Genomic DNA, 23,696 nt, shown 5'->3' on the forward strand with positions numbered 1-23,696 from the left:
TGAACTTGGATTCAAGGACCAGGCAGTGAAGTAGTTTAAAACTTGTTTAACTTTGAGGTTTGGTTAAATCGAATTCAAAGGTTTTGTTTGAAATCACTGATTTCGACCAGGTGCCTTTTCCAAGATGGGATCGGACGGGTGTTTCTATCTGAAAGAAAGGCGATGGTTTGCGAGGGATCAGGAGAGGCATGTATCCACCGGCACGGCGGCGCTGCCAGTAGAAGTGACGGTCCAGACATTGAACGCTGCCGGCGGTCGCCCTCCTGGCTCCTGCTGCACCGGCACATCAGCAACGCCCAAGGAACCACGGCCGACCAACTCTACACGGCCATGGAGGCACAGCAGCAATGCTCCTAGGCTCCGTGGCAACTGGCTGTTCGTGGAGGCCCTTCCGCCTTGCTCTTGCGCTCGGCCCTCTCTCGCATCTCCGCCTGGCTCCACGGTGGGCTGCGCTGAGCCGCGGCGCCGGCCGGTAAGTGGCGCGACGCGGGCTCGGCTCCGATCGTAACGGCGGGGTTGGTCAGCGGCACCTCGACGGCCACCTGCTCCGGCGCGGCGCGGCGCGGCGCGACGCACCCTCCAATGTCGAAGCTTGGGCTCAGGGTCTCGGGGAGGAGACGGAGGCGGTGGCGTCGACCAAGCCGCGCCCCATGCCCGGCCGTGTGAGCCCAGCCGTGCTCTCGGGACAGTGGCGAACGGAGCGCGCGTCCCGAGTCAGCTCTCAGCTGCTGGAGTAGATCAGGCGGAGACGGCGGGGAGCCGGGGAGGACGCCTACGCCGGAGCCGGACGGCCCGGAACAAAGCTGCTCCGATCCAGGGGTCTATCTGCAAAATATTAGGGGTATATTTGTAAAATAACGGTACCTATATGCAAATATTAGGATCGCGATCAATTATCGCGATCGCGATCCAATACGAGGGTATTTTGCAAACTTGCTCCGGCTTCACGCACGGCGACCGCAACCAGCCGGCCCGCCAGGCATCCAACGCGAGACGCGGCCCTGCTTCCAGCAGCGGCGCCGGTCTCCGGCACACCCCTGCCTGGGGTCCTGCTCGGCTGCTCCTACGATTCTCTGCGTTGAGGTCCGGCTAGGTGAGCCGAGGCACACCTCCCGATTAGGCAGCAGCCGCAGGCCTGCGAGACATCCGGCCATCTTTCCTGCGCGCCGCACCCTCCGATGTCGGCGTCAGCCGTCAGCGATGGCACGGCGGCGCGGTGCTCGGCTTAGTTCCCAGCCGGCGTCTGCTGCGAGGGACACGCGCACGCCAACGAGCGACCGTCTTCGAGCTCCGGTGCCTTCTCCGTGAACGCGCTGCGGGGCTAGCGCAATGGGCAGCTACGTCACTGTGGAACTGATGGGGAGTTCGCAGTGGAGCGGAGGTCGATCCTGGACGCCGTGCTTCCTGCCGGCGAGGTCAGATAGCCAGTTCCACGCAACAGAATTGAGATTGGTAGGCTGAATGGCTGATTCGATCTCTTCTCTGCGGGCTGCAAATTCAACAACATTGATCGGTAGGTTGGATCCAGACGAGGAGTTCATCTGAAGCTAACAATTTCAGAGTTCCTCATGACGGCCGCATCTCTGAATTTCAGGATCTCACCTCACTCAGCATCAATGGAGTTTCTGCAGGCCAAGCTAAAGACAGAGAACCAAGCGAACCAGGTGGCCACAAACACAAGCTTACGACGCGTTCCTACGCTAACTGCAGAGCAAACGAAGCAGACGGAGCTCGCTCGGCGTGCGTCAGCGGACGTCCACCACCGGCTTGCCGGCGGCTTCAACGACAAGGCCCGGCTCGCGTCCCCGGCAGGCCGGCACATAGCACTCCGACGAGCGTCTGCTCGGGAAGGGCTCGCGTTCGAGGCGCCGGGGCTACTTGGTTCTCGTCGACGGCCCCGGCGAGGTCGGCGGTGACGAGGAACGCCCGAGCCCGAAGGCAACAGGGTGGACGGTGTTCCGTCTACCGTCCGGGGTGGACGGTAAATGAAATGCCGTCAACTACCTGGGCTTCTCGTACCCGTTGGATAGAATCGTGCGGTCTAGATCCCCTGCAAGCTAGCGAGGCCCTGCCGAGTTTCTCACGGGCTCTCGTCCGCTTGCCGCTGCCCCGGCCTGGACGACGACGCCAAGACACCGTGTCGCTAAGAGGATCGTCTTGCCGTCGCTGGCAGCCCCTCCAGGCCTGCGTCTTCCTTTATACTCATCCTCGTCGCCACTGGCGAACGCCTAGGCCTAGAACGCCGGCTGCACCTGGTTACCGCCCGGTAGCGGGAGCTCGAGCATGCGGTCCAACGCCGCTCGCCGGCGTCCGGCGTGCCCGCGCGGTTCGTCGCCGCAAGCCTGCAACAGCTGCAAACGCCGTCGAACGTTTCCATCTGGGCGAGCAGCCTCCCTAGCAAGCGATGCACCTGCAAGTCTGCAACACCTCGCGGCGCGGTCGGCTCCCGCGCTGCGTTCAAACGCGCGCGCCGCGGCGACAGGCGACTACGTGCACGGTGCACCTCGTCGGCGAAGATGATCGAAGCCTCAACGGCACGGCGCAGCAGGCACACTGGTGGTACTCCATCCGTGGACGTTCGCGCGACCGGTGTGGTGCGAGCCCGCCCAAGAGGAGCACGAGGACGCGCGTGCCGCTAGCTGCCTCTTCGCCGGTGACGCCCAGGAGCTCTATCGGCTAGCTTCGGTGGATCAGGCATCAGCTCAAAGACCCCTAGGGCATCCATGTCCTGCGCGGAAGCCGTGGACGCCCGCGATGGAGGTCAGCGCGGCGTGGTCGCCATCGATGGCGCCGGCCAACCCGAGCTCGGGGGGTGGACGTCGTTTCAATTACCGTCCGGGGTGGACGGTAAATGAAATACCGTCCACTCCCTGGACCTCTCTTGTCCGTTGGATGGGACTCGTGCGGCCTGGATCGACCGAAAGGCAGCGAGGCCCTTCCGCCTTCCTCTCGTGTTGACCCGCGGGCCGCTGAAGAACGAAGAGCTCCGGTGGCCCACGGCGGGGTTGGTCAGCGCGCAGCACCTTGACGGCCACTGGCCTCTGCACGGCGCAGCGCCCCCTCCAATCATCGTCGGCGTTCCCCAAGGCGCGGTCCTCAGCTTTACGGCGTCCGCGCGCAATAAGCGGCTCGCCGGCGGCACATGCCGGGCTCGCGGCGCGCTTCATCTGTCGGCCTGTCTTGCCGTCGCCACGAGATCATCCAGGACAGGCCGACGTCTCGCTCATCCCCGCTGCGATGTGAGCCGAAGCACCGCACGATTAGGCCTGCGTGACTTCCGGCCATCTTCCCTGCGCGCCGCACCCTCCGATGTCGGCGTCAGCCGTCAGCGATGGCACGGCGGCGCGGTGCTCGGCTTAGTTGCCGGCCGGCGCACGCCAACGAGCGTCCGTTTCCGAGCGCCGGTGCCTTCTTGGAGTACGCGCTGCGGGGCTTGCGAACACAGCAGCAGCTATGGCCTGTGGAGTCCGCGGTGGAGTGAAGGTCGATCAAGACGCCGTGCTTGCCCCGGCGACTGCCCCGGTCAGATTGCCAATTCTTCCACGCAAGAGAGTTGAGATTGGTGGGCTGATTCGATCTCTTCTCTACCGGCTGCAACTTCAGCAACATCGTCCGAACATCTTCCAACAACACTGAGATCGGTAGGTCGGATACAAACGAGGAATTCATCTGAAGCTAACAATGTCAGAGCTTGTCATGACTCGTGATGGCATTTCTGAATTTCAGGATCCCACCTCCTCGGCATCAATGGAGTTTCTGCAGGGCAGGCTAAAGATAGATAACCAAATGAACCAGGTGTCCACAATCACAAGCTTACGACGCTAACTACAGAGCAAACGAAGCGGACGGAGCTCGCTCGGCGTGTGCCAGCGGACGTCCACCTCCGGCTTGTCGGCTTCAATGACAAGGCCCGCCGGCCCCGGCGCACGGCATGCCGACGAGCGCGTGCTCGGGGAGGGCTTGGGGTCGGGGAGCTCGCTTTTGAGAATTGAGGCGGCGGGGTTTCTTGGTTCTCGTTGACCATGACGAGGAACGCCCGGCCCGAGCCCGACGGTGGACGGTATTCCGTTTACAGTCCGGGGTGGACGGTAGATGAAATACCGTCCACCCCGGGCCTCTCGTATCCGTTGGATTTGACACGTGCGGCCTGGATCGCTCGCAAGCTATCGAGGCCCCGGCTGCGGGAGCTCGACGCTGCGGTCCAGCGATGCTCGCCGGAGTCGTGCCCGCGCGGCTCGTCGCCGCATTGCATCCAACGATTCCATCTTGGCGAGAAGTCTATAGCACGCGATTCACCTGCAAGCGTGCACCACACCTCGCGGCCGGCGCAAGCGGTGGCGTGCATCAAACGTGCGGCCGCGGCGAGACTAGGGACCGCGTCCAACTCGTCGGGCAAGACGATCGACGGCACGCAGGCACACAGGCGGTTCTCCAGCCGTGGACGCTCGCACGGCCGGCGAACGCCGCCGCGGCGCTGAACCGTACCGTGTAGTACATCCGAGCAGCCGAAGAAGCAGGCGGGTCTCGGCATTTCAATCGTGCATGGAGGCACGCTAGCTGCTCCGCGGCAACTGGCTGACAGCCTGTGCACGGCTATCGCCCGAGGCGGCGAACGCCGCCGGCGTATGACGGGCGGTCGCCGGCCAGCCGGGCGAGACCTGTGTCGCGCTCGCGCACGCCGGTGCGCGCGTGGCCGTGTCCAACGACCGGCCAGCAGCCAGCTGCGGTGGATCAGACAGCAGCCCAACGGCCTCTATGTTAGCAACTCCAGCCCAGCGCCGAGCCTGCCGAAGACTGGGCCGAGACGTTCCACCAGGCCCGCAAAGGCAAACACCCGTGCGATATGCGTAACTGGGCGAGGCCCATGTAATGAACTATTAACAACTAAACCACTTGCCACACGCAAGCTGCCCTCTGCCTGAATCCAATCCCATCTACCTGTGCTTCCTCCCCAAATTCCCTTCTCTCTTCAATCCCTGCTGCTGCTCACACTCTAGGAAGCCGCGAACGCCCGCGGTGGTGGTTAGCGCGGCATGGAGCCGGCCAGCCCGACCTCAGGGGCTGGACGTCGTTTCGTGAACCGTCCGGTCCACCCCTGGGCCTCTTCTGTCCGTTGGATGGGACTCGCGTGGCCTGGATCGACCGTATGGCCGCGAGACCCTGCCGCCTTCCGCTCCTCGCGTTGAGCCGCAGAAGAAGGAAGAGCTCCGATCCATGCCCGAGACGCGCTAGTCACCACGGCGGGTTTGGCCAGCCCGCGGCACCTCGACGGCCGCCTGCCTCTGCACGGCGCGGTGCTCGGCTCGCCGGCGGCACATGGCCACGCGCACGTACGACGCCACCATCGCCGCCGCTGACTGCAGGTCACGACTCACGAGTCACCAGAACACGTACGGCGGCGCGCGGGGGGCACCGGAGCACGACGCCACGATTTGGCTTGATTCCCGGCCGGAGTCCGAGGCGACGGACACGTCACACTCGCACGTACTACAGTTTGAAGTGCTGGACACGTACCATACTCGGGGTCAGTTAGGTTTCCTTGTTGACACGGACCGGCGTTGATATATAGTACTACACGTATACGTGCACCCTTTCATCATCATCATCATCACGTATATAGGACCTTGATGATCATCTAAAGCACGGATTAGCCGGATTGTGGGACCCCTAAACTCCTAACCGGATCGTCAACTGGTGCGGGGGCGCTGCCGCCCATGGCCGCGCCGAACCACGCCGATCAGCCGCCGGCGTCGCCCACGGCTGGGCACGATGATCATCAAGGTGCAGCGCCGGATCAAGACCCTACTCGACTCCTGACCGAGCTGTTCGCCGGCACGACCCTTGGGAGGGTGCCAATGGACGCGCCGGATCACGTCGAGCAGCCAGCGGTGGCCGGCGCGTCTTCAGCATCTCCCGCGGCGGGCCACGATCCGGGCGTGACGTCATCAGTGGGTGAGGACCTTTCTCGGGACCTAGCCGCGGTGCTGGCCAAGGCGCGGCCGCTTGCGACGCCAGCGGCCGCGCTGAAGCACTTCTTCGAGCCGCCGCCGGCACCCGCTTCCGGCGTGGCCGCCGGCCATGGAGCCCCGCCGTGGCCGCGTACGATCGCGAGGGCGCTGGCGGCTGCCGGCTACTACCAGCCTCCTCCGGACCTCGACTGGATCAACGCGCGTCAAGGCGAGCCGGCGGGCGGCAGCACCGAGCGCGCGGCGCGGCGGCGCGAGGTCCGGCGTCTCTCCAAGCTCCCCACGGACTGCCTGCGCGCCGGGCAGGAGAGCCGCGACCGGCGGCGCCGGAGGGGGATGGTGCGCCGGTGCGTCCGCACGCTCCTCTCCCTCCACGAGGACCGCCGGAACGACCGCGTCCTCTCCGCCATGATGGCGCGCCTGGCGACGACGGAGTCGGGCGCGGGCGACGGTGGCACCACCGTCTCCGCTGCCCCTGGGGACGCGTCGGCGGCGGAGCAAGCTGAGCTGGCGGAGATGATCGAGAAGATGGAGCTGTAGTTCAAGGACTGATTGATGGAGATCACCTACTACTGCTAGGGTTTATGCTAATAACGCCATGGTTTGTCAGAGGGCAGATGGCATCAGAGAAGAGATTTACAGTGCACACACAGAACTACGTGCAGAAGTGGGCTCTGATTGCAGAACTGAATCCAATTTAGCCCACTGTGGTAGTATCCTCATGTTTGTTTTTCACTTTGCTATTTTCTGAACAATACTGTTGGTTAGGATTGGGGATATGATAATATTGTTGGACCAGTGAGCAGAGTGATTGTGACAAATTGTGTGCTCCTGCATGTATCCATCATCGGCACTACCCAACTCCAGTGCCAACCAGTGCAAGGTTTGACACTTGACAACATCATGCTCCAAATCTAAGTGGGTACCAAACTTGTTAGAAATCCTGTGCACTTTGTTTCTGAGCATATACTCTCTCCGATTAAAAAAAACTACTTATGTTTAGAACATGGAAAGATCTATGTGGCTTTGACTAATGTTTTCTATCAGACATTCACAAAATTTAATAGAATTATGAGACAATGGAAGTATCTTTCTAGACAACTGCATGTATATGCCTTCCATGTTTCTAGACAACGGGAATGCTGGATCGAGGCACATGCATGTTAAGGTCCTCGCTCCATGGATTCTGGCCAAACAATGGGGCTCTGATTATTTTTAATAGATCATGGCGCTGCGATAGTACCGGCCAACCTTGTCATCACAGTTGTAAATCGAAATAAATCCTGTGGCTTTTCTCTGTCGGAGTCCCGTGCCTTCCTGCTTCGTCGACCTGTTCGTCGTGCTGGTCAGGTGAGCCAGCAGGGACTCTGCAAACTCCAATCCAAGGTACCATGCCGCTATACTAAGCTCTCGTGATCCACTCCACTCCAAAGCTTGTCTGAATTTCTAGGCGGTTCCTGCTCATTTCATTTGATTTGTCTCGGCCTCTTGGTGCATGTGCTCCTGATGGACTCTTGGGTTTCTTTCTCCTTGGAAGCTTTCATCCTAATACAGTAACTAGAAAGGATCAGATACATGAGCACGTCCTGCGCATCTAGTACCCAGATAGCTCGCTCGCTTTCTTGGCTAGGCGACAGTGCTCTAGCCTCTAGGCAGGTAGCAGCCCGTGAGCATGTCACAGAGAAGCCAGAGAGAGAAATCCAAGAGCACTGTCCTTTCCCCCAAGCAGCCCAGTCCTCCTCTGCATGATCCATGGTGCAGGAGCGAACAGGAGGAGAGGAGAGATCAATCTCGATGGTAGACTGGTGCCTGGTGGAATGCTCCTCCGCTCCAGGAGGAAGACGAGGCCAGAACACTTTCCCAAATGGCCATCGGCCTCCCAAGTCTTCCTCCTTTTCGATGCAAAGTCCGCAGAGACGACGGCGACGCGTGGTGCGCGCGGCAGTGGTCGGCTTCCACGCGTCGATGCTGCGCCAGGATCCGATCCGGATGGCCGCGCACAAGTTTAATCTCTACCATTATTTATCTCTCATTATTAAAATAATCAGTAACTTTTTATTCGTCAATCGGAGTTATAATCAAAATCTAGGTAGAAAATCATTTCGGAAAAAAACTCAGATCCTCATTATATTATTATAAAATATATATAATGTATAATATATATATATTATTATATGCTAATTAATATATTTATATAGCTTCTTGTAGTAACGCACGGCTATATATACCAAACTTTTCTTAAAAACAAAAGCACAAGCTTAATTCGCATTAGGCTCGCACTATCTGATTAATCAGTAGGCACAGCTTCATGTGGTTGTGGTTAACGCACTACTTCAACCACAGCGATCTCTATCTTACACACACAGCTTCAAGTGGTTACCGTACGCACATCAGCTTCTAGACTGTTGAAGTTTGGAGGGAGTTTGCTTCTGTTCTTTCTTTCTTTTGCAAAAACAAGTGTAACCAGGGCAGAACCTGAAGGGATGTTCTTAAACAAACTTTACTGAATAATAATGATGTTAGCAAGGCACCAACTATACTTTATTCAAGAATCCCAACAACTCCTTGCGACGGGCCTAATAATCATTGCCAAATCCAACTACAGGTTTAGGCCCCGTTTGGTCCTATCACATCAAATTTTCTTTTACCATTTAAAATATTAAATAAAATATGTTTATACAATTTTTTCATAGATGAATGCTAATTCACGAGATGAATTTAATGAGCCTAATTAATCTATGATTTGTTATAGTGATGCTGCAGTAACTATTAATTAATCATGGGTTAATATACCTCATTAGATTCATCCCGCGAATTAGTCTAGAGATTTTACAATTAATTTTATAATTAAACTTTATTTAATACTTTTAAATGATAATTTTTTTTCCATGTGACAATACTAAACTTTAGCCTTCGGAACCCCACTCCCCTTAGCAAAATAAACTTGGAGCCGTTTCCAGCTTCAACCAAACTTGCATCAACTGATTTGTCTAGCCATGAAGATCAGCACTCGTTTGGATGGTTTGCCGAACATTTTTCCGAGACCATGATCATCTGCCCCCTGCATTTTCGTGCTAACATTCGCACAAATATGAGCAGGAATTTATTGCTCAAACTCTGATCAGCCAAACGTCTTTTTTTTCTTTTGTGAACAGGTTGGGCAGGTGCTCTGCCTTTGCATTGATAGTAGGAGTTCCTACTTAGCACAGGCTAAAAGTAGTAGAAAGGAAAGTAAAAGAAAACTCTGCACATTACACAATCCTACAAGAATCCCATCAGCCAAACTTCCTGAACTACAAATCCAACAAGACTCCTTTCAAGGCTGCAGCATCTTTTACACACATCCATCTTTCGCTGTTGCCACGAGCCGGCCAGCCACTTCCATCTTTCGCCATTCCTGCAGCTGGCAGCAAGTCATAAGTGTCCCTGCCGACCAACCACAAAGAATTAAAGACGCGAGCGAGGCCCGGAGGACGCCATTGCCGCCCTCCATCTCCTCCTCCTTGGCTTCAACTCCACTCCTCCCATGCTTGCTTTCCAACCCAAGGGATAACCGCCCGTCCAAGCGCCTCCACGTACGCCCCAACTGCACCGAGCAAGAACAGCAAGTAGTGGAGGACGACGTGGTCCGTTGATCTGCCCATCTCCATGGGGAAGCTTAGGTACTACTACTGCTCCTGCTGCTAGCCAATCACATGCTTATGTGCACACCCATTTCGGTAATGCCGCCATTACTACTGCTCCAAGCTTTCTCGGCCAGTTTTCTATATATACGCACAAACACATGCCCCTGGTTTCTTGCCTCTCATCTCTCTCGTATGCATGCGTCTGCGTACTCGACGGCCTGAAGCTGCAGGAGCCTCTGCTGCATGGGCCCTCCGCGGGCGGCCTCGCCGGCCGGCGCCGCCGTCGACGCCACCGCCGGCGTCAGGGTCAAGGTCAGCGACCGATATGTGAGTCCCCATATCCGCCGGCGCCTCAGCCAATTGGTTTTAGTATTGCAGGATTGGTGTGTTGATTTGATCGTGCAGGTTGAGATAAAAAATGGCATCTTTGAGCTGACGCTGTCCAACCCCGACGGGATCGTGACCGGTGTACGCTACAATGGTGTGGATAACCTCATGGAAATCCTTAACAAGGAAGACAACAGAGGGTACGGTACCAAATTCTGATTACTTTATGCTGCTTCGCTATCCTCTGGTTACTTCATTCTTTTTTATCTCCGCTTTTGCTATCATTTGTTTAGTTCAATGGATTGCTGCTAGTTGGATTTTGGCACAATTAAAAATGTACTTTATTCTTCAGTTAGTTAAGATTTCTATTGCCTATACATGAAAAATTGATGCTGAAACAGAGTTGACAAAGCGTAACTTGCTGCATGTTCTGTCAGGTACTGGGACCTTGTTTGGAACCCACCAGGACAGAAAACTGGCATCTTTGATGTGTAAGAGCTCTCTTAATTCACAATTCAGACTTGACTACCGGATCACTATGAATGCATTTTGCTTCTGATTTAGGGAAAAAAAATCCCAACTGAATCTGAACTGGAACATTCTTGTGCAGGATCAAAGGTACTGAGTTTCGCATCATATATCATGATGAGAACCAGGCTGAGGTCTCCTTCACCAGAAACTGGGATCCTTCTCTAGAAGGCAAAGCTGTCCCCTTGAACATCGATAAGAGGTGAGTGATGCACACAAAACATAACAATTCGGCAATTCTCATCAGCTCAATTCATCGGGCGAAAATGAAAGAGAACATGTTAAATGGAGCAAATATTTCTGTACAGGTTCATCGTTCTCCGGGGTTCTTCAGGATTCTACACCTATGGAATCTACGAGCATAAGGAAGGATGGCCTGATTTTGGCTTGGGAGAGACAAGGGTTGCTTTCAAGCTCCGGAAAGACAAGTAGGCCTAGCTATCTGAACTTCTTCCTGTTCACTGAATGTCTGAATGTTGCTGTCCATTGAAGCCATCTATGATTTGGTGCAATTTCAGGTTTCATTACATGGCATTGGCTGACGACAGGCAGAGAATTATGCCAATGCCCGACGACCGACTGCCTCCCCGAGGTCAGCCATTAGCATACCCTGAGGCTGTGCTCCTTGTGGACCCAATCAATCCTGACCTCAGAGGGGAGGTAAGCTGGCCTGACAGAGATAGAGATAGCTGGCTATCCATGGTGAATATCTGGCTGCATTCTAAATTTGAACATTGCTGATAATGTCTGTCAAGGTTGACGACAAGTACCAGTACTCTTGCGAGGACCAGTACAACAATGTCCATGGATGGATGTCATTCGATCCTCCCATTGGCTTCTGGCAGATCACTCCAAGTGATGAGTTCAGGACAGGAGGACCCCTGAAGCAGAATTTGACCTCTCATGTTGGCCCCACTATGCTGGCTGTAAGTTCAGGCAACCAGGCATTTATCATGATCTGGAACCCACAAAGAGTCTGAACCAGCGCTCATATTATTTGCTGATATGCAATTTATTATTCTGAATGTATTATCCCATCTTACTACAGATGTTTCTTAGCGCACATTATGCGGGGGATGACCTTTCACCCATGTTTACGAATGGAGAATACTGGAAAAAGGTCCATGGACCGGTATTCATGTACCTTAATTCCAGTTGGGACGGGAGTGACCCAACCATGCTCTGGGAGGATGCAAAAGTTCAGGTGACAATAATTCAGATTTCCTGGTCAAAAAAATAAATCAGATTTCAGACAAAGTAACTACCAGCTACTAGCTACTTATCTTTTCCATGCGCTATGAGTACTACAGAACTGTGAAGTAACTTTGTTTGTTTTATGTTTTCCCTTGTGTCATCAGATGATGATTGAGAAAGAAAGCTGGCCATATTCTTTCGCACTTTCAGATGATTTTCAGAAGACTGAGCAAAGAGGATGCGTCTCTGGTAGATTATTAGTTCGTGACAGGTATCAAGTGCCACCACTTTCCAGTTTTTCCAGCAACTAGTTTATAAGATTATAGTAGTTTGAAACTCTTTAGTGCTCCTGATGTAGTTAAATTCCTCTTAAACCCCTTATTAACCATCATGTCATTTAGGTATATAGATGATGGGGACCTTTATGCCTCTGGAGCCTATGTAGGCTTGGCCCTACCAGGAGAAGCTGGATCCTGGCAAAGAGAGTGCAAGGTAAACTAGCATGCCGTGTGCATTCCCTGTTTCTGTTCACATAAAGGAGTTGCTTTTTAGTTTCAGGGTATTCAGTTTATTCTCGCACACTGCATTTCCACAGGGATACCAATTCTGGTGTAGAGCAGACGTAGATGGGAGCTTCTACATAAGGAACATTGTAACTGGGAACTACAACCTGTATGCATGGGTTCCCGGTTTCATAGGGGACTACAAATTAGATGCTACACTGACGATAGCTTCAGGTAAGCATCTTCAGTTGGCTGGCATACATACATTCCTCTGGCAACTTTTAGCGGTCTCCTTATGTATTGAGTATTGATATGCAGGGGATGATATTTATCTGGGTGACCTTGTGTATCAACCACCAAGAGACGGTCCGACGATGTGGGAGATTGGAGTACCTGATCGATCTGCCGCTGAGTTCTATGTTCCAGAACCTAACCCCAAATACGTCAATAGATTGTACATCAACCACCCTGACAGGTCAGCTGAGATTGCTCTGTTGACCATGAACTGATCATCATTAATTCCTATCTTATAGTCTTCTGAACGGTCACCGGTAATTGCAGGTTTAGGCAATACGGACTTTGGGAACGATATGCAGAACTATACCCAGACAGTGATCTGGTGTACACAATCGGCCAGAGCGACTATAGCACCGATTGGTTCTATGCTCACGTTAACAGGTGTAGTTTGTTGTTTCCTTCAGATACAACTGCCTGCACAAAGATAAATATATGAATCTCTTCTGCCGAGTGCTAACATCTGTGCCTGTCTCCACATCAGAAAAGTTGATGAGAACACTTACCAACCAACTACATGGCAAATCAAGTTCAATCTTGACAGTGTGAGTCCAGGCAGCGCCTATAAGTTCCGAGTAGCGCTTGCGTCTTCGGCACGTGCTGAGTTGCAGGTGATTTCAGAAAGAAGACATTGGTCTTCCCTATCTTCTTCTTTCAGTTCTCTCTTGTCAGATGTCCTCACTGAAAAATCCATGCATGATCAATCTTCTTGTGCAGGTTTTCTTCAACGATAAGGACAGGGGTGTTCCTCACTTCGCCACTGGACTGATCGGCAGGGACAACGCCGTAGCAAGGCACGGGATCCATGGGCTATACTGGCTGTTCAACATCAATGTGGATAGTGCCTGGCTTGTCCAAGGGATGAACACAATCTACCTGAAGCAGCCCAGGAACCAGAGCCCGTTTCAGGGGCTGATGTATGACTACTTGCGATTGGAGGGACCGTGTGGTTGCTAATATGTTCTGCACCAACTAGCTGATAGTTATTGTGAAAATACAACTGTATTCGCTATATGACTCCAAATGCCTATGATTGGAGAAGTGTAACATTGTGGAGTTACATAGCTTAGGCTAGTTGAGTTTTCTCATTTGTCCGACCATTCAGTCTAAGCTGAGTAGCTGACCTAGCTTGTCTTACCTAGTTTCTGTGCACTTTTCAAGTAGAGAGTTGCAATGACCTAGTATGGATACGTATTTATGTATTAGTTAGCAGTATCATCCATCCTCTAATACGCACTGGTTAATTCTATTCTTTTTGTATGGTGCGAAGCTGTGTGGCCAACATGTTCTTCCTTTCTACATTCTGACATTTACCTCAGCATTTAAGCGCTGCAAAAGTGGGCGGAATACCATAACCAAATTAGGACAACATATATACTCAATGCATCTAGTTAAAAATAAGCCACGTTTAAATTTTGGACATCAATGTCTTTTTTTGAATATTTTAGAAGAATAAGTCCATATTTCAACCCGCAACTCTTTAGGTTGTCTAATTTTGACCTCCAACTCCAACACCGTCTAGTTCTCGATACCACACCTTTCAGTAACATCTAGTTTTGGCGTATGTGAGCCCAACCAAAACGGTTTTTTTAGAGTTAGCGTGGTATGGTTTTTTAATTTATATGTGAGAAAATATTTAAATGAGGAAAAAGATCATGGAGATACTTTTGGACACAATGAATCCAAAAAATAGCTACAGCTCATGAGCTCTACAATATTCAAATGACAATTTGAGGATTTATTGAAGATTTTAGCTTTAGTAATTTTTATGGGACTCTTGTTTTCACATAAAATTGAAAGGAATTATGGGTGTAGATCATTGGATTTTCAATCCTATGGCTGGCAAAAGTAAAAAATTACCAAACCATGATAATTCTATTATTCGCGCAAGACATTAATTAGCTTGTTATTGTTTGAGACAGAGATAGATCTGGTGTGGTTCAGGATGGTTATAGCAAATCATAGTGGGCGCTTGACGAATATATATGTAAGTATTAAATAATGATCGAAATATCCAAATGCAAGATGACAGGTATATACGGTTGAGGGATATATTGACTACCTCAGCCGCAGGGCATGGTCCTGACAAAAAGGGGGAGGGATAATAATGTTATATATGGCCTTGAATTGCTTTAGATGCTGCATTCTATTCTTTCTTTCTTTCTTTCTTTCTTTCCTTTTTATAGGCGTGAATACATAAGTTTTATGATTAGTCAAAACACTTGTAATCAGCACAACATTTTACCAAAATTCGAAATTGATCGATGAATCTACCCTTTGACCGGCAAAAAGAAAATGTTACTTAAAACAACATAGGAATTAATCAAGTGACTCACGTTCTTTTTCATGCTTCTCTTGCGATTATTACCACTATTAGATTGTTTTAGTCATACAATAAATGAAGCTGAGAAGGCGTCTTTGCTTATATTTCTAAAAAGAAATACTCCCTCCGTTTTCAAAAAGAATGCAACTCTCGCTTCCCGGGAAATTTAAACAATTTCAAATTTGACCAAACTTATACAAAAAATTAAAAATATTTATGTCTCCAAATTAGATTTAGTATGAAAATATATTACATGGTTAATCTAATTATACTTATTTTATAACATAAATATTAATGCTATTTTGTATAAATTTGGTTAAAGTTGAAATTGTTTGACTTCTCGGGAAGCGAGAGTTGCATTCTTTTAGGATAGAGGGAGTACAATATCCGCACTCGAAACTTCCTAAATTCAATGCTAGTTTTTTCTTTTTTGACCGAAGAGCTAACTACTGTGTCATGATGCCTTCAATCAAATGTTAAACAAAATGAATTATATTGTCAAATAAATTTTGACTTAAACATTGTCAAATCTCAAAATCTGACAAAAATTACCCAAATTAAAATTAAATAGTACCATCAGTACGAAATCCCTGCCCAGAGATATACCCGGGCCAGACATTACTGGCCAGAAGAAAATTCACTGCTTCAACCTGAGACCAATATTATGTAGCATGAGCCAAAATTAACTAATTAGACACCGATATTTAACGACATTTAACGAATGTAAATGGTCCGGCCTTTCTGCTAGTATTTTTTGGTCGAATTTCATGTTCTCCAGAAGCTACACTGCCCTACAATACATATCCCATCACCATTAAACAACACAGTGCAACATGGATCATGCAAATCACCTTTATATTCACCATGCAGCACCATGGCACAGAGGATGATGATGGTTGATGGCCTCATCATCTTCATCACCATTCACCAACCAATGCAACTCCATGAACCCTAGTCAGTAGCTAGGCTGCTGCTATATGCTTACCTTGCATGCAAGATCAGTCGAAGATGCTTGTCCATGGCTCCAATGATCAATGCATGCCTTGCCTTGGTTGCTTTCCATTCGATCTCCTACTACTTCATTTCTGGGTCCAATGAGCCCATGCCAATGCCCGCGGCGCCGTGACGCAGCGGAAGCCCCGCCGCGCCGCCCATGCTCCGCACGACGCCGCCGCCGACGCCAAGGAAGTCTCTCGTGCTCAGCTTCCCGTCGTCCATGCCGGGGAAGCCACCGCTCCCGGAAGCCGCCAGCGAGTTCATCAGGTCCCGGAACTGGCTCTCGTTCTCGGCCTGAGAGGTGCTCCTCGACGACGAGCTCTCCCCGGCCATGAACCCAGCTGCTCCGGCTGGTCTCGCGTTCAAGGCGCCGCCGCTACTCAGCCCCCTGAGCAGAGAGTTCACGCTGCCGCCGGCGCCGCCGCCGCTCGTCGTCGCGCCCATCTGCGCGGCCTTCTGTAACAGCGCCGTCGCCGACATCTGCGGCGGCGCCACGGTCTCGGTTGAGTTGTACAAGGATGAAGAGAATCCGCCGCCGCCGTCGCCTGCCATTTGGTTGCCCATTAGGTTCCCGGAGAAGATGGCCGCGGACTCGGTGTTGGCGCTGCTGTTGCCGTGCTCGCCGCCATCGCCGCGGCCGTTCCCTCCCGCGGTAGCGTTGAACTGGTCCGGGAAAACGAGGCGCGCGTCCTGGCCGCTGCTCGCGCCCGAGAAGAACCCCAGGTTGAGGAGGCCGTTGCTCCCCGGCTGGCCGTGCTGCTCCGGCAGCTGCATCAGGCCGTGGAAGGCCGGCTTGCCGTGGAGCAGCGAGGTGTGTCCCGGTTGGCTCTGGTGGCCGTCCTCGGCGCCGCCGAGGTAGAACGGCGAGGAGGTGGACGACGCCTGTTGCGCGCCGCGGAACGCTGGGGAGCCGGCCGAGGACGGCATGATGTGTTCGAACTGCGCCGCCGGATTGCCGCTGATGGTGGTGGTGGCCGAGGAGTGGGCTTGGTCTTGGAAGGAATGCAACTGAGGGGCGGCCAACCCGGAGAGGCCGAGGGCCATGCCGCCGGAGCCGTACATGCCGGCGCCGATCGGCGGCGCCCGTGCACTCTCCTGCGCCAGCGCGTCGCAGAACGCACGGTGGGTGATGAAGCTGTCCCTCCTGCAAGACCCAGAGCCAAAGAAAAAACACATCAGAGACTAATTATTAGGCAATTGATATTTGTAAGCTGAAGCTTGTATAGAAAAATATTTGCAAACTGATTCTTGTAAAAAAATATTTGTAAACTGAAATTACAGTGGTAATTCCTGCACTAGCACAGTAAATAGCATTGCAAGGCATGTTGATACAAGAGCCTAGAAAGGTGATTGAAATAATGCAAATTAAACACTTGGAAAATAACAAACTGAGATTTTAGTTATAACTAGCACAGTGCCGGTACGGTGCTAATTTTACATATACCTACATGAGACCATCAATTTTGTGCTTTTTTACACCTTTACAGGCCGTGTCGTAACGGCATGAGTCATCGATTGTCCGGATTCCGATTGATCTGTCCAGATTCTGATTAAGATTACGATTGACCTGTCTGTATTCCGATTAGGATTACAATTGATTTATCCGGATTTCAATTAGTATTTCAATTGACGAATCAAGAAATTATTGCTTATTTTAGAAATAGTAGAGATAGAGAGACATATCCGGAAAATGGTAGTTATAATTTACTAGTGTGCTTCAATTAGACATGGCTTTTTTCATCGCATTCAAACAATTAATGTTTGGAAATACCTTCTTGTATGAGTGCCTAAATTCTGGGAATGTTTTTGACCAGTTGTAATTTATTACATTTTTAGTTATCAATTTTTCTATTTGTATTTTTCCTATTTTCTTCTGATGCAATTTGGTGGGCACTGGAAATATAGAATTTTGGTGTGCTATGTGGCTATATGTTCAAACTATTGAGGTTAAAAATAGAGGCAAGCCGGCTTTCCAAAACAGTTGTAAGGTTTTTGAAAAAAAAATGTTGAAAACTTTTGTGTAGTTGTTGAGCTAAATAAATACCAGAGTTATTAAATTAGGTTAAGAAAATGTTTGCCAAGTTTATTAATTTTCAAGACAAACTGAACTACGCGTTTCAGAATCCTTCTTTTCTTAAAATACAGGTGTTGATTAATAAGAAGAACACGTTTCAGAATCATTGTAGTATTTCTCAGGAACTGCTGAACAGGTTTCAAATATCCCTGATGTTGAAAGGGTGTTCCCTATATAACTAGCTAGCTAGTGGAATTTCATTCATCACCGTACAAAGGACCAAAAGAAGTATATGACTTACATTTAACAGACTCTATGTACTACCCGTTAGTAGCTATTCTATAACATCTAATGAGTTTCTGAAAAAGAGCTGATGTTTTGTATGCTAGTGTGTAGATGTGAACTGCTGGGTAGTCTTTTGGGTTAACTGAAAGAATGAACAACTTTTCTGTTTTGGATGGGATGTCCAAAGTGCAGGCCATGACATGAACAGTGCTGTGCATCCAAAGGAAGCCAGAAATGGAAAGGGAAAATTGACGGAATTAAGGAATTGTCATGCCCAAATGCAGTTCGTACTCCTCCCTTCAGCTAGCTAGGATCCAAGAACATACTGACATGGGAAAATTGCAAGCATATCCTTACCATGAATACGTGATGCGTTTACATGCATGAACAGAAGCACAGCAAAAACCCTGTATCTATATCGAGTGGTATCTATCATCTTCCTCTCGCATCGGTCGCTTCGCCTGCATGTAGTCGTCGTTTCAGACGAGGAGAGACGACGACGACCGCCATGAAAAGAATAGAGAGAAGAGGGAGCAGTGAGTGTCGCTGCATGCATGCGCGCGCGATGCATCCCATCCGGGCGTCACGGTCACATGAGAACAGGCTGCCAATGGCCGTGCTGCTGGCGAGACAAGCAAATGTCATCACGTGAACAGGTGGGGATCCCGGCCCATCCATGGAGATGGAGGTCAGGAGGCATGGAGAGAGAAGGAGCAGCTAAGGAGCCCTGCAGGATGCGGACTCCGAGGAGAAAAAGGAGACTGGCTTTTGTCTTCTTCTCCAACTCTCAAAACGACCATGGCATGGCATCCACTGCAGCCGCTACAGAGAGAGGCAGGCACAGAGCCAGGAGGGGCGACGGACGGGAGCTAGCTATCAGTTCACGTGTGACCACCCCCCTTTCTCTCTCTACAATTCTCTCTCTAGGAGAGAGATAGAGAGAGAGAGGGAGAGAGATGGTCGAAAAAATCTAGCGCGCAAAGGGGGACGGAATGGGATGGAATCCAAGCAAGTCCAATTTCCAAACAAGAAAAGAAAAGAAAAGCGCAAGCAAGCAAGCAAAGCAAGAAGGCAAGACGCAGCTAGCAGCAAGGGCGCAGAAAGCAGTTCGCTTGCTTGCCGGCCAGTGACAGCCCTAACCCTAACTCCCATGCATCAAATCACCATGGATCTCGCTCGCATGCCTTTCCGTGCCTGAACTGAATCCGGCCATCATGACCCAATCATGCATACACGCCGCCCCCCAACCCATACCCTACCGCTTATTACCAGTACCAGCACATAAAAAGAAAAAAAATCAAAAGTACTTCTAAGTTGTACTAGCACAAAATAAACAGTAACGGAATTGCAAGTTTGGAAGAAACTGAAATTCTCGATCGATTGCTGATGAACCGAATCGAATCGAAGACGACGAAGACAACGGTCGATACCTGGAGAAGAGGGTGCCGCAGTCGCAGCGGTACTCGCGCGTGCCGCAGGTCTTGGAGTGCGCCTTCCAGTCGGACTGCACGGCGTAACGCTTGTTGCACTTGTCGCACTTCCACTTCTTCTCGCCGTGCTTCCGGCAGTAGTGCTTCTTGATCCCGGTGAGGTCGCCCAGCGCCCGCGACGGGTTGTGGTGGACGCACGTCGGCTCCGGGCACAGGTACACCCGCCGCCGCGTCTCCTTGGGGTTCTTCTGCTTCAGCTTCCACGGCAGGTTGTGCCCGCGCCGGTGCAGCTGCAGGTTCTGCTCCCGCTGGAACCCCTTGTTGCACACCTCGCACACGAACCGGTTCGTCGCCAGCAGCGTCTTGGGGGACAGCGCGATCACCTCCGCGTCGGGATCTGCAGGCAGGCCGGTGTTTTTTTTGTATTAGTATCGTATGAATAATTATTGGGTAATCGTCGAATGGAATCGCAACATCGAACGAAGGGGATCTCTCGGGGTACTTGCTTGGGTTACCGGGCTGGTTCCTCTTCTTCTTGGGTGCCGGGGCCTGCGCTGCCGGAGGAGGCGGCGCCGCCTGCTGCGGCAGCGGCGGCTGCATCTGCGCGTCGCCGAGTCCGAACAGGTGGGCAGCCGCCATGTATCGCGTCGATCTCAGCTAGCTGACGAGTTGATTGGATTGGCACGGCACCAGCACCACCTGCTGCTGCTAGTAGCTAGTAGAGACCGAGAAGCAAGCGAGCTACCGGCCGGTCACACTGGCCAGTCCAAGTCACGGAGTGTGGCAGCGTGACTGCTAGTGTCTCTTCTTAGCTTGGACAGTAGCCTACCTGACTCTCCGGCTTCTTCTGCACGACCGGTCGATCGATCTAAAAGACAAACGAGAGAAGAGGCAAATGGTGTGAGCTTGGCAACAAGTAAGCTGCTTGCACAAAGAAATCCACCATCTAGCTATGCGTGTCTATCCATCCAGGAAGGAAGGACTGACGACAGATAGAGATCGAGATGCAAGTAGTACATGTACTACGACGACACATCACTTGTTGACTGGAGGCTGGAGCATGCATGGACATGGATGGATGGATGCATGGATCTGTGTGTGCTACATACATACAACCCAGAGCCAAAGAGGACAAAGTAAAGTAGCTCCAATCGTCTCTACAAAGCAACAAGGAAACTAAAGCAAGCGGTGAAAAGGGAGAACCGAGGAGGAAGGAAGTCCAAACAAACCTAGCCGCGGTTGTTGCGCTTGCAAACAAGGCGTAAAAGAGGGGAAGCTATGCGTAGCACAAAGGGGGCTAGCGAGCAGGTGCAGAGAGGGCGGCCATGGAGAAAGAACAAGAGATGCAAACGTACATGCAAGAAACCAAAGCATCAACGACGACAAACAACGCATGCACATCTAACGCTAATCAAGAGAGGAATCGAACAAGAGAATTGATAAGATGAGCAAATCGAGGTTGCATCAATAAGCACGAACCGGATGATAATAGTGAATTCTGAAAGGCGGGCGATCGATCGAGGAGGGGGCAGCGCTACGCGGATCGAACTGAAGCTAGCAACCGGAGCACGCGCCCCTCTCTCGCTCTCCCTCTTGGCCGGAACACACACGGAAGGGAAAGAGGAGGAGGAGGTGGAAGGAGAGGGAGGGAGGAGCTAGCGGTGAGTGGTGGTTGGTTATGAGCAATACCCCATCACCTCACACACCCATAATCAGCTATTCAGGTCGATGGGTAAGGCAGCAAGCGCTCGCTGATCCAACTAGGAAAAGGGCTGGGGGTGAGCTAGCCATCGCCCATCGACGACAGTGACCTGGACGGTGGGGCCCGCGTGTGCCCTGTCCGGGACCACCTCAAGAGTCAAGATGCTCATCCCTTTCAACTCCGTAGATAGATGATGTTATATTAATCAGCTGTTCCTTGCATTGCTCATCAGTTACCCTAGCTATTTACAATTAAATCTTTTGAGACACAAATTAAAAGCAGTAGATCTCTATGTTTATACTACTGTAACCAAGATTATTTATATACGGAAAATCGACCTGAAAAAGGGAGGGTTAATGATAACCAGATACTGACTATACATCACAGTACAATGGTCTCTCTAGAGATGCAAGCATGGCCCTGGATAAACCACTGACTGAGAACCACACGAAATTGTTTCCTTTTTCCTTTGTTCCACTTGCACACACGTCCCATCCATGTTCTACGCAATTCCGGACGGGGATAAAAAGACCTCGCAAGCCGATGGTATTTTCTTCTCGTAGGATTGTGCTCCATATATGAAAGTAATTTAAATTAATTTTTGGCTTGACCTCATCGTTTCTTTAGTTACTTCTCATATCCCCATTATCCAGCTACACCAATTACACTATTTGCATGGGTTAATCAAAAATATTGATAGCAAAACTTAACAATTCGATCAAAGCCTTTGCAAAATTTATCTATGTTTTTTCTTGCTGGTTACATGAACATCGTCGTCATGGTGATGTCAATGCCATCCAAGAACACTGTCTAGGTTAACAAATACTAGCTGCCAAATTAAAGGCCCATTAGTTTCCTTTGTTATTTACAAATGAGTTCTTAATAAATACACCGAAAGAGAAGCAAGTAGTGTCTTCTAGCTGTGCAAATTAAGAACAGAAAAGAATATACATACCAATCTGCATCATACAATGCATCGATCAATTCTCGTGACCTTTTTCTCACGACATTCTTTGTCACGTACCATGCATGCTTGTCAGGGGCATGCATAGAGAGAGAGAGAGAGACCCATGTAGCTAGCTATATGATTGCATGTGATACCTGAGAAATTAAATGCAGGAGAAAACAAAACAGCATCAGCTTCATTCGTCTCATCTCCCCAGGAATTCCAAATTTGTTTTAGCGCTAGATCAATCGATGGCAGCGTGCGTGGGAAACGAAGAGAATTACACGGTGGCTAATTAAGATGGCAAGTAAATGACAAGCCATGTACTGTTAACAATATAATGATCGAGAACCGTGTTGTATATATATGTGTACACATGCATGCATGTTGTACTCAGCTACAGGACCAACTAACAATATGTTGCCAAACTTAGCTCTTGTCACGAGGTTCGTTGTACTACGACTCAAGGAGAATCTCTCTCTCTCTCTCTGCCAAGAAATATAATAGCAGAGTTTAAACGTGTGTCCTTACTGGGTGTGTCTCATCTTCATTCAAGAATAAATGGATCGGAATTTATTTTGTAACGGCGACAGTTTTCCTTTCATTTTAAAAGAAATAAATTGTGCAGTGTCTGTGTCCGTGTATATATACAGTGCACTGTTTGAGCTGAATTATCGATAGATCTCAAACATCACATGAGCATTGCGCATTTCTGGCGCCCATTTGGGCCAACCTTATCTTGTTTTGGTCATCTAATAAGAGATTAAAGGCCACTAATAATTCACAGCATATAACTAATAAGTTGAATATATCTGCAATAATCCCCTGCTTTAGTGGTTGGCGATGACCACTCTCCGTAACCCAGCTGACCAAATAGACAATGCAGAAAAGAACATTTTTGATGGCATACCTACTGCCGGCCTTGTGAGGTTAGGTAGCCTTGCATTGCTTTATTTGATTGTACTATATAGTTTTCGACGGGTCGATGCATGTGGAATCATAAGAAAAGGAATCAGCCAAAAAAATTCGATTGAAATAAAACTAGTAGCATGTTAAGCTCCAACCCAATCACTGTATGTAATGAACGCCCAAAAGGGTTGACGTCCTGCCAAAGGGAGAGAGATAAAATATGAAGTGGCATGCATGCCTGTCGTCTTGGGCTAGTCTAGCTAGCTAGGTCGACATGAGCTGAGGACTTGAGGTTCGTGGGGAATGAAGATCTGATGGCAGTGCGATGGACCAATGGTTTACTAGCGATTATTCGGAGATCAGCAGTATCATGAATAAAGTTTAGTGGTGAAAGCTACTTTTTTTTGGAAGGAATAGGGAAGACTACTTCAAATCACAGGCTTAATTTTTGTTTTTCATCAGAGAGAATGAAGCCGGTGACTTTAGCTTGCATGCATGGCCTTGTTGGCATGTTCATCAGAGTCCAAGTCGATGACTTTTTAGTTGGGCATGCAGCATGTCTTGCCATGTTGGGACTTGGCAGTCCACCAAGTCGTCGATGACTTTTTCCACTTCATATATCCTCCGACATAAGCGTGCCCCACTCGGATGTT

At 50.4% G+C, this 23,696-nt stretch overlaps 2 protein-coding genes across 3 annotated transcripts; one reads left to right on the forward strand and one right to left on the reverse strand.

Annotated features, from left to right (window-relative positions):
* The first annotated feature begins 7,211 nt into the window (after positions 1–7,211).
* On the forward strand, positions 7,212–13,707 carry LOC112897059 (probable rhamnogalacturonate lyase B). The gene is made up of 17 exons (XM_025965247.1): positions 7,212–7,352; positions 9,122–9,628; positions 9,817–9,919; positions 9,998–10,119; positions 10,357–10,410; positions 10,530–10,649; positions 10,756–10,875; positions 10,966–11,107; positions 11,203–11,373; positions 11,496–11,651; positions 11,806–11,912; positions 12,043–12,133; positions 12,237–12,378; positions 12,463–12,619; positions 12,706–12,822; positions 12,923–13,049; positions 13,156–13,707. Exons 2-17 carry the CDS (start codon positions 9,615–9,617, stop codon positions 13,393–13,395), a joined length of 1,983 nt encoding a protein of 660 aa, XP_025821032.1. The 5' UTR covers positions 7,212–7,352; positions 9,122–9,614; the 3' UTR covers positions 13,396–13,707.
* A 1,602-nt stretch (positions 13,708–15,309) lies between these two features.
* Positions 15,310–21,224, reverse strand: LOC112897081 (protein indeterminate-domain 5, chloroplastic-like). Of its 2 annotated transcripts, none has more exons than XM_025965277.1 (4): positions 20,966–21,224; positions 20,002–20,354; positions 19,487–19,883; positions 15,310–16,901 (listed from the first exon to the last, which is right to left on the reverse strand). In XM_025965277.1, the coding sequence occupies exons 2-4, from the start codon at positions 20,123–20,125 to the stop codon at positions 15,836–15,838; spliced, it is 1,587 nt and encodes a 528-aa protein (XP_025821062.1). In that variant the 5' UTR covers positions 20,126–20,354; positions 20,966–21,224; the 3' UTR covers positions 15,310–15,835. The 2 variants fall into 2 exon arrangements, with proteins under 2 accessions (XP_025821062.1, XP_025821061.1); XM_025965276.1 differs by having other exon boundaries at positions 15,444–16,901; positions 19,993–20,354.
* Positions 21,225–23,696: the final 2,472 nt, after the last annotated feature.

The sequence above is a fragment of the Panicum hallii genome, chromosome 6 (assembly GCF_002211085.1).
Source record: "Panicum hallii strain FIL2 chromosome 6, PHallii_v3.1, whole genome shotgun sequence".
Classification (NCBI taxonomy): domain Eukaryota; kingdom Viridiplantae; phylum Streptophyta; class Magnoliopsida; order Poales; family Poaceae; genus Panicum; species Panicum hallii.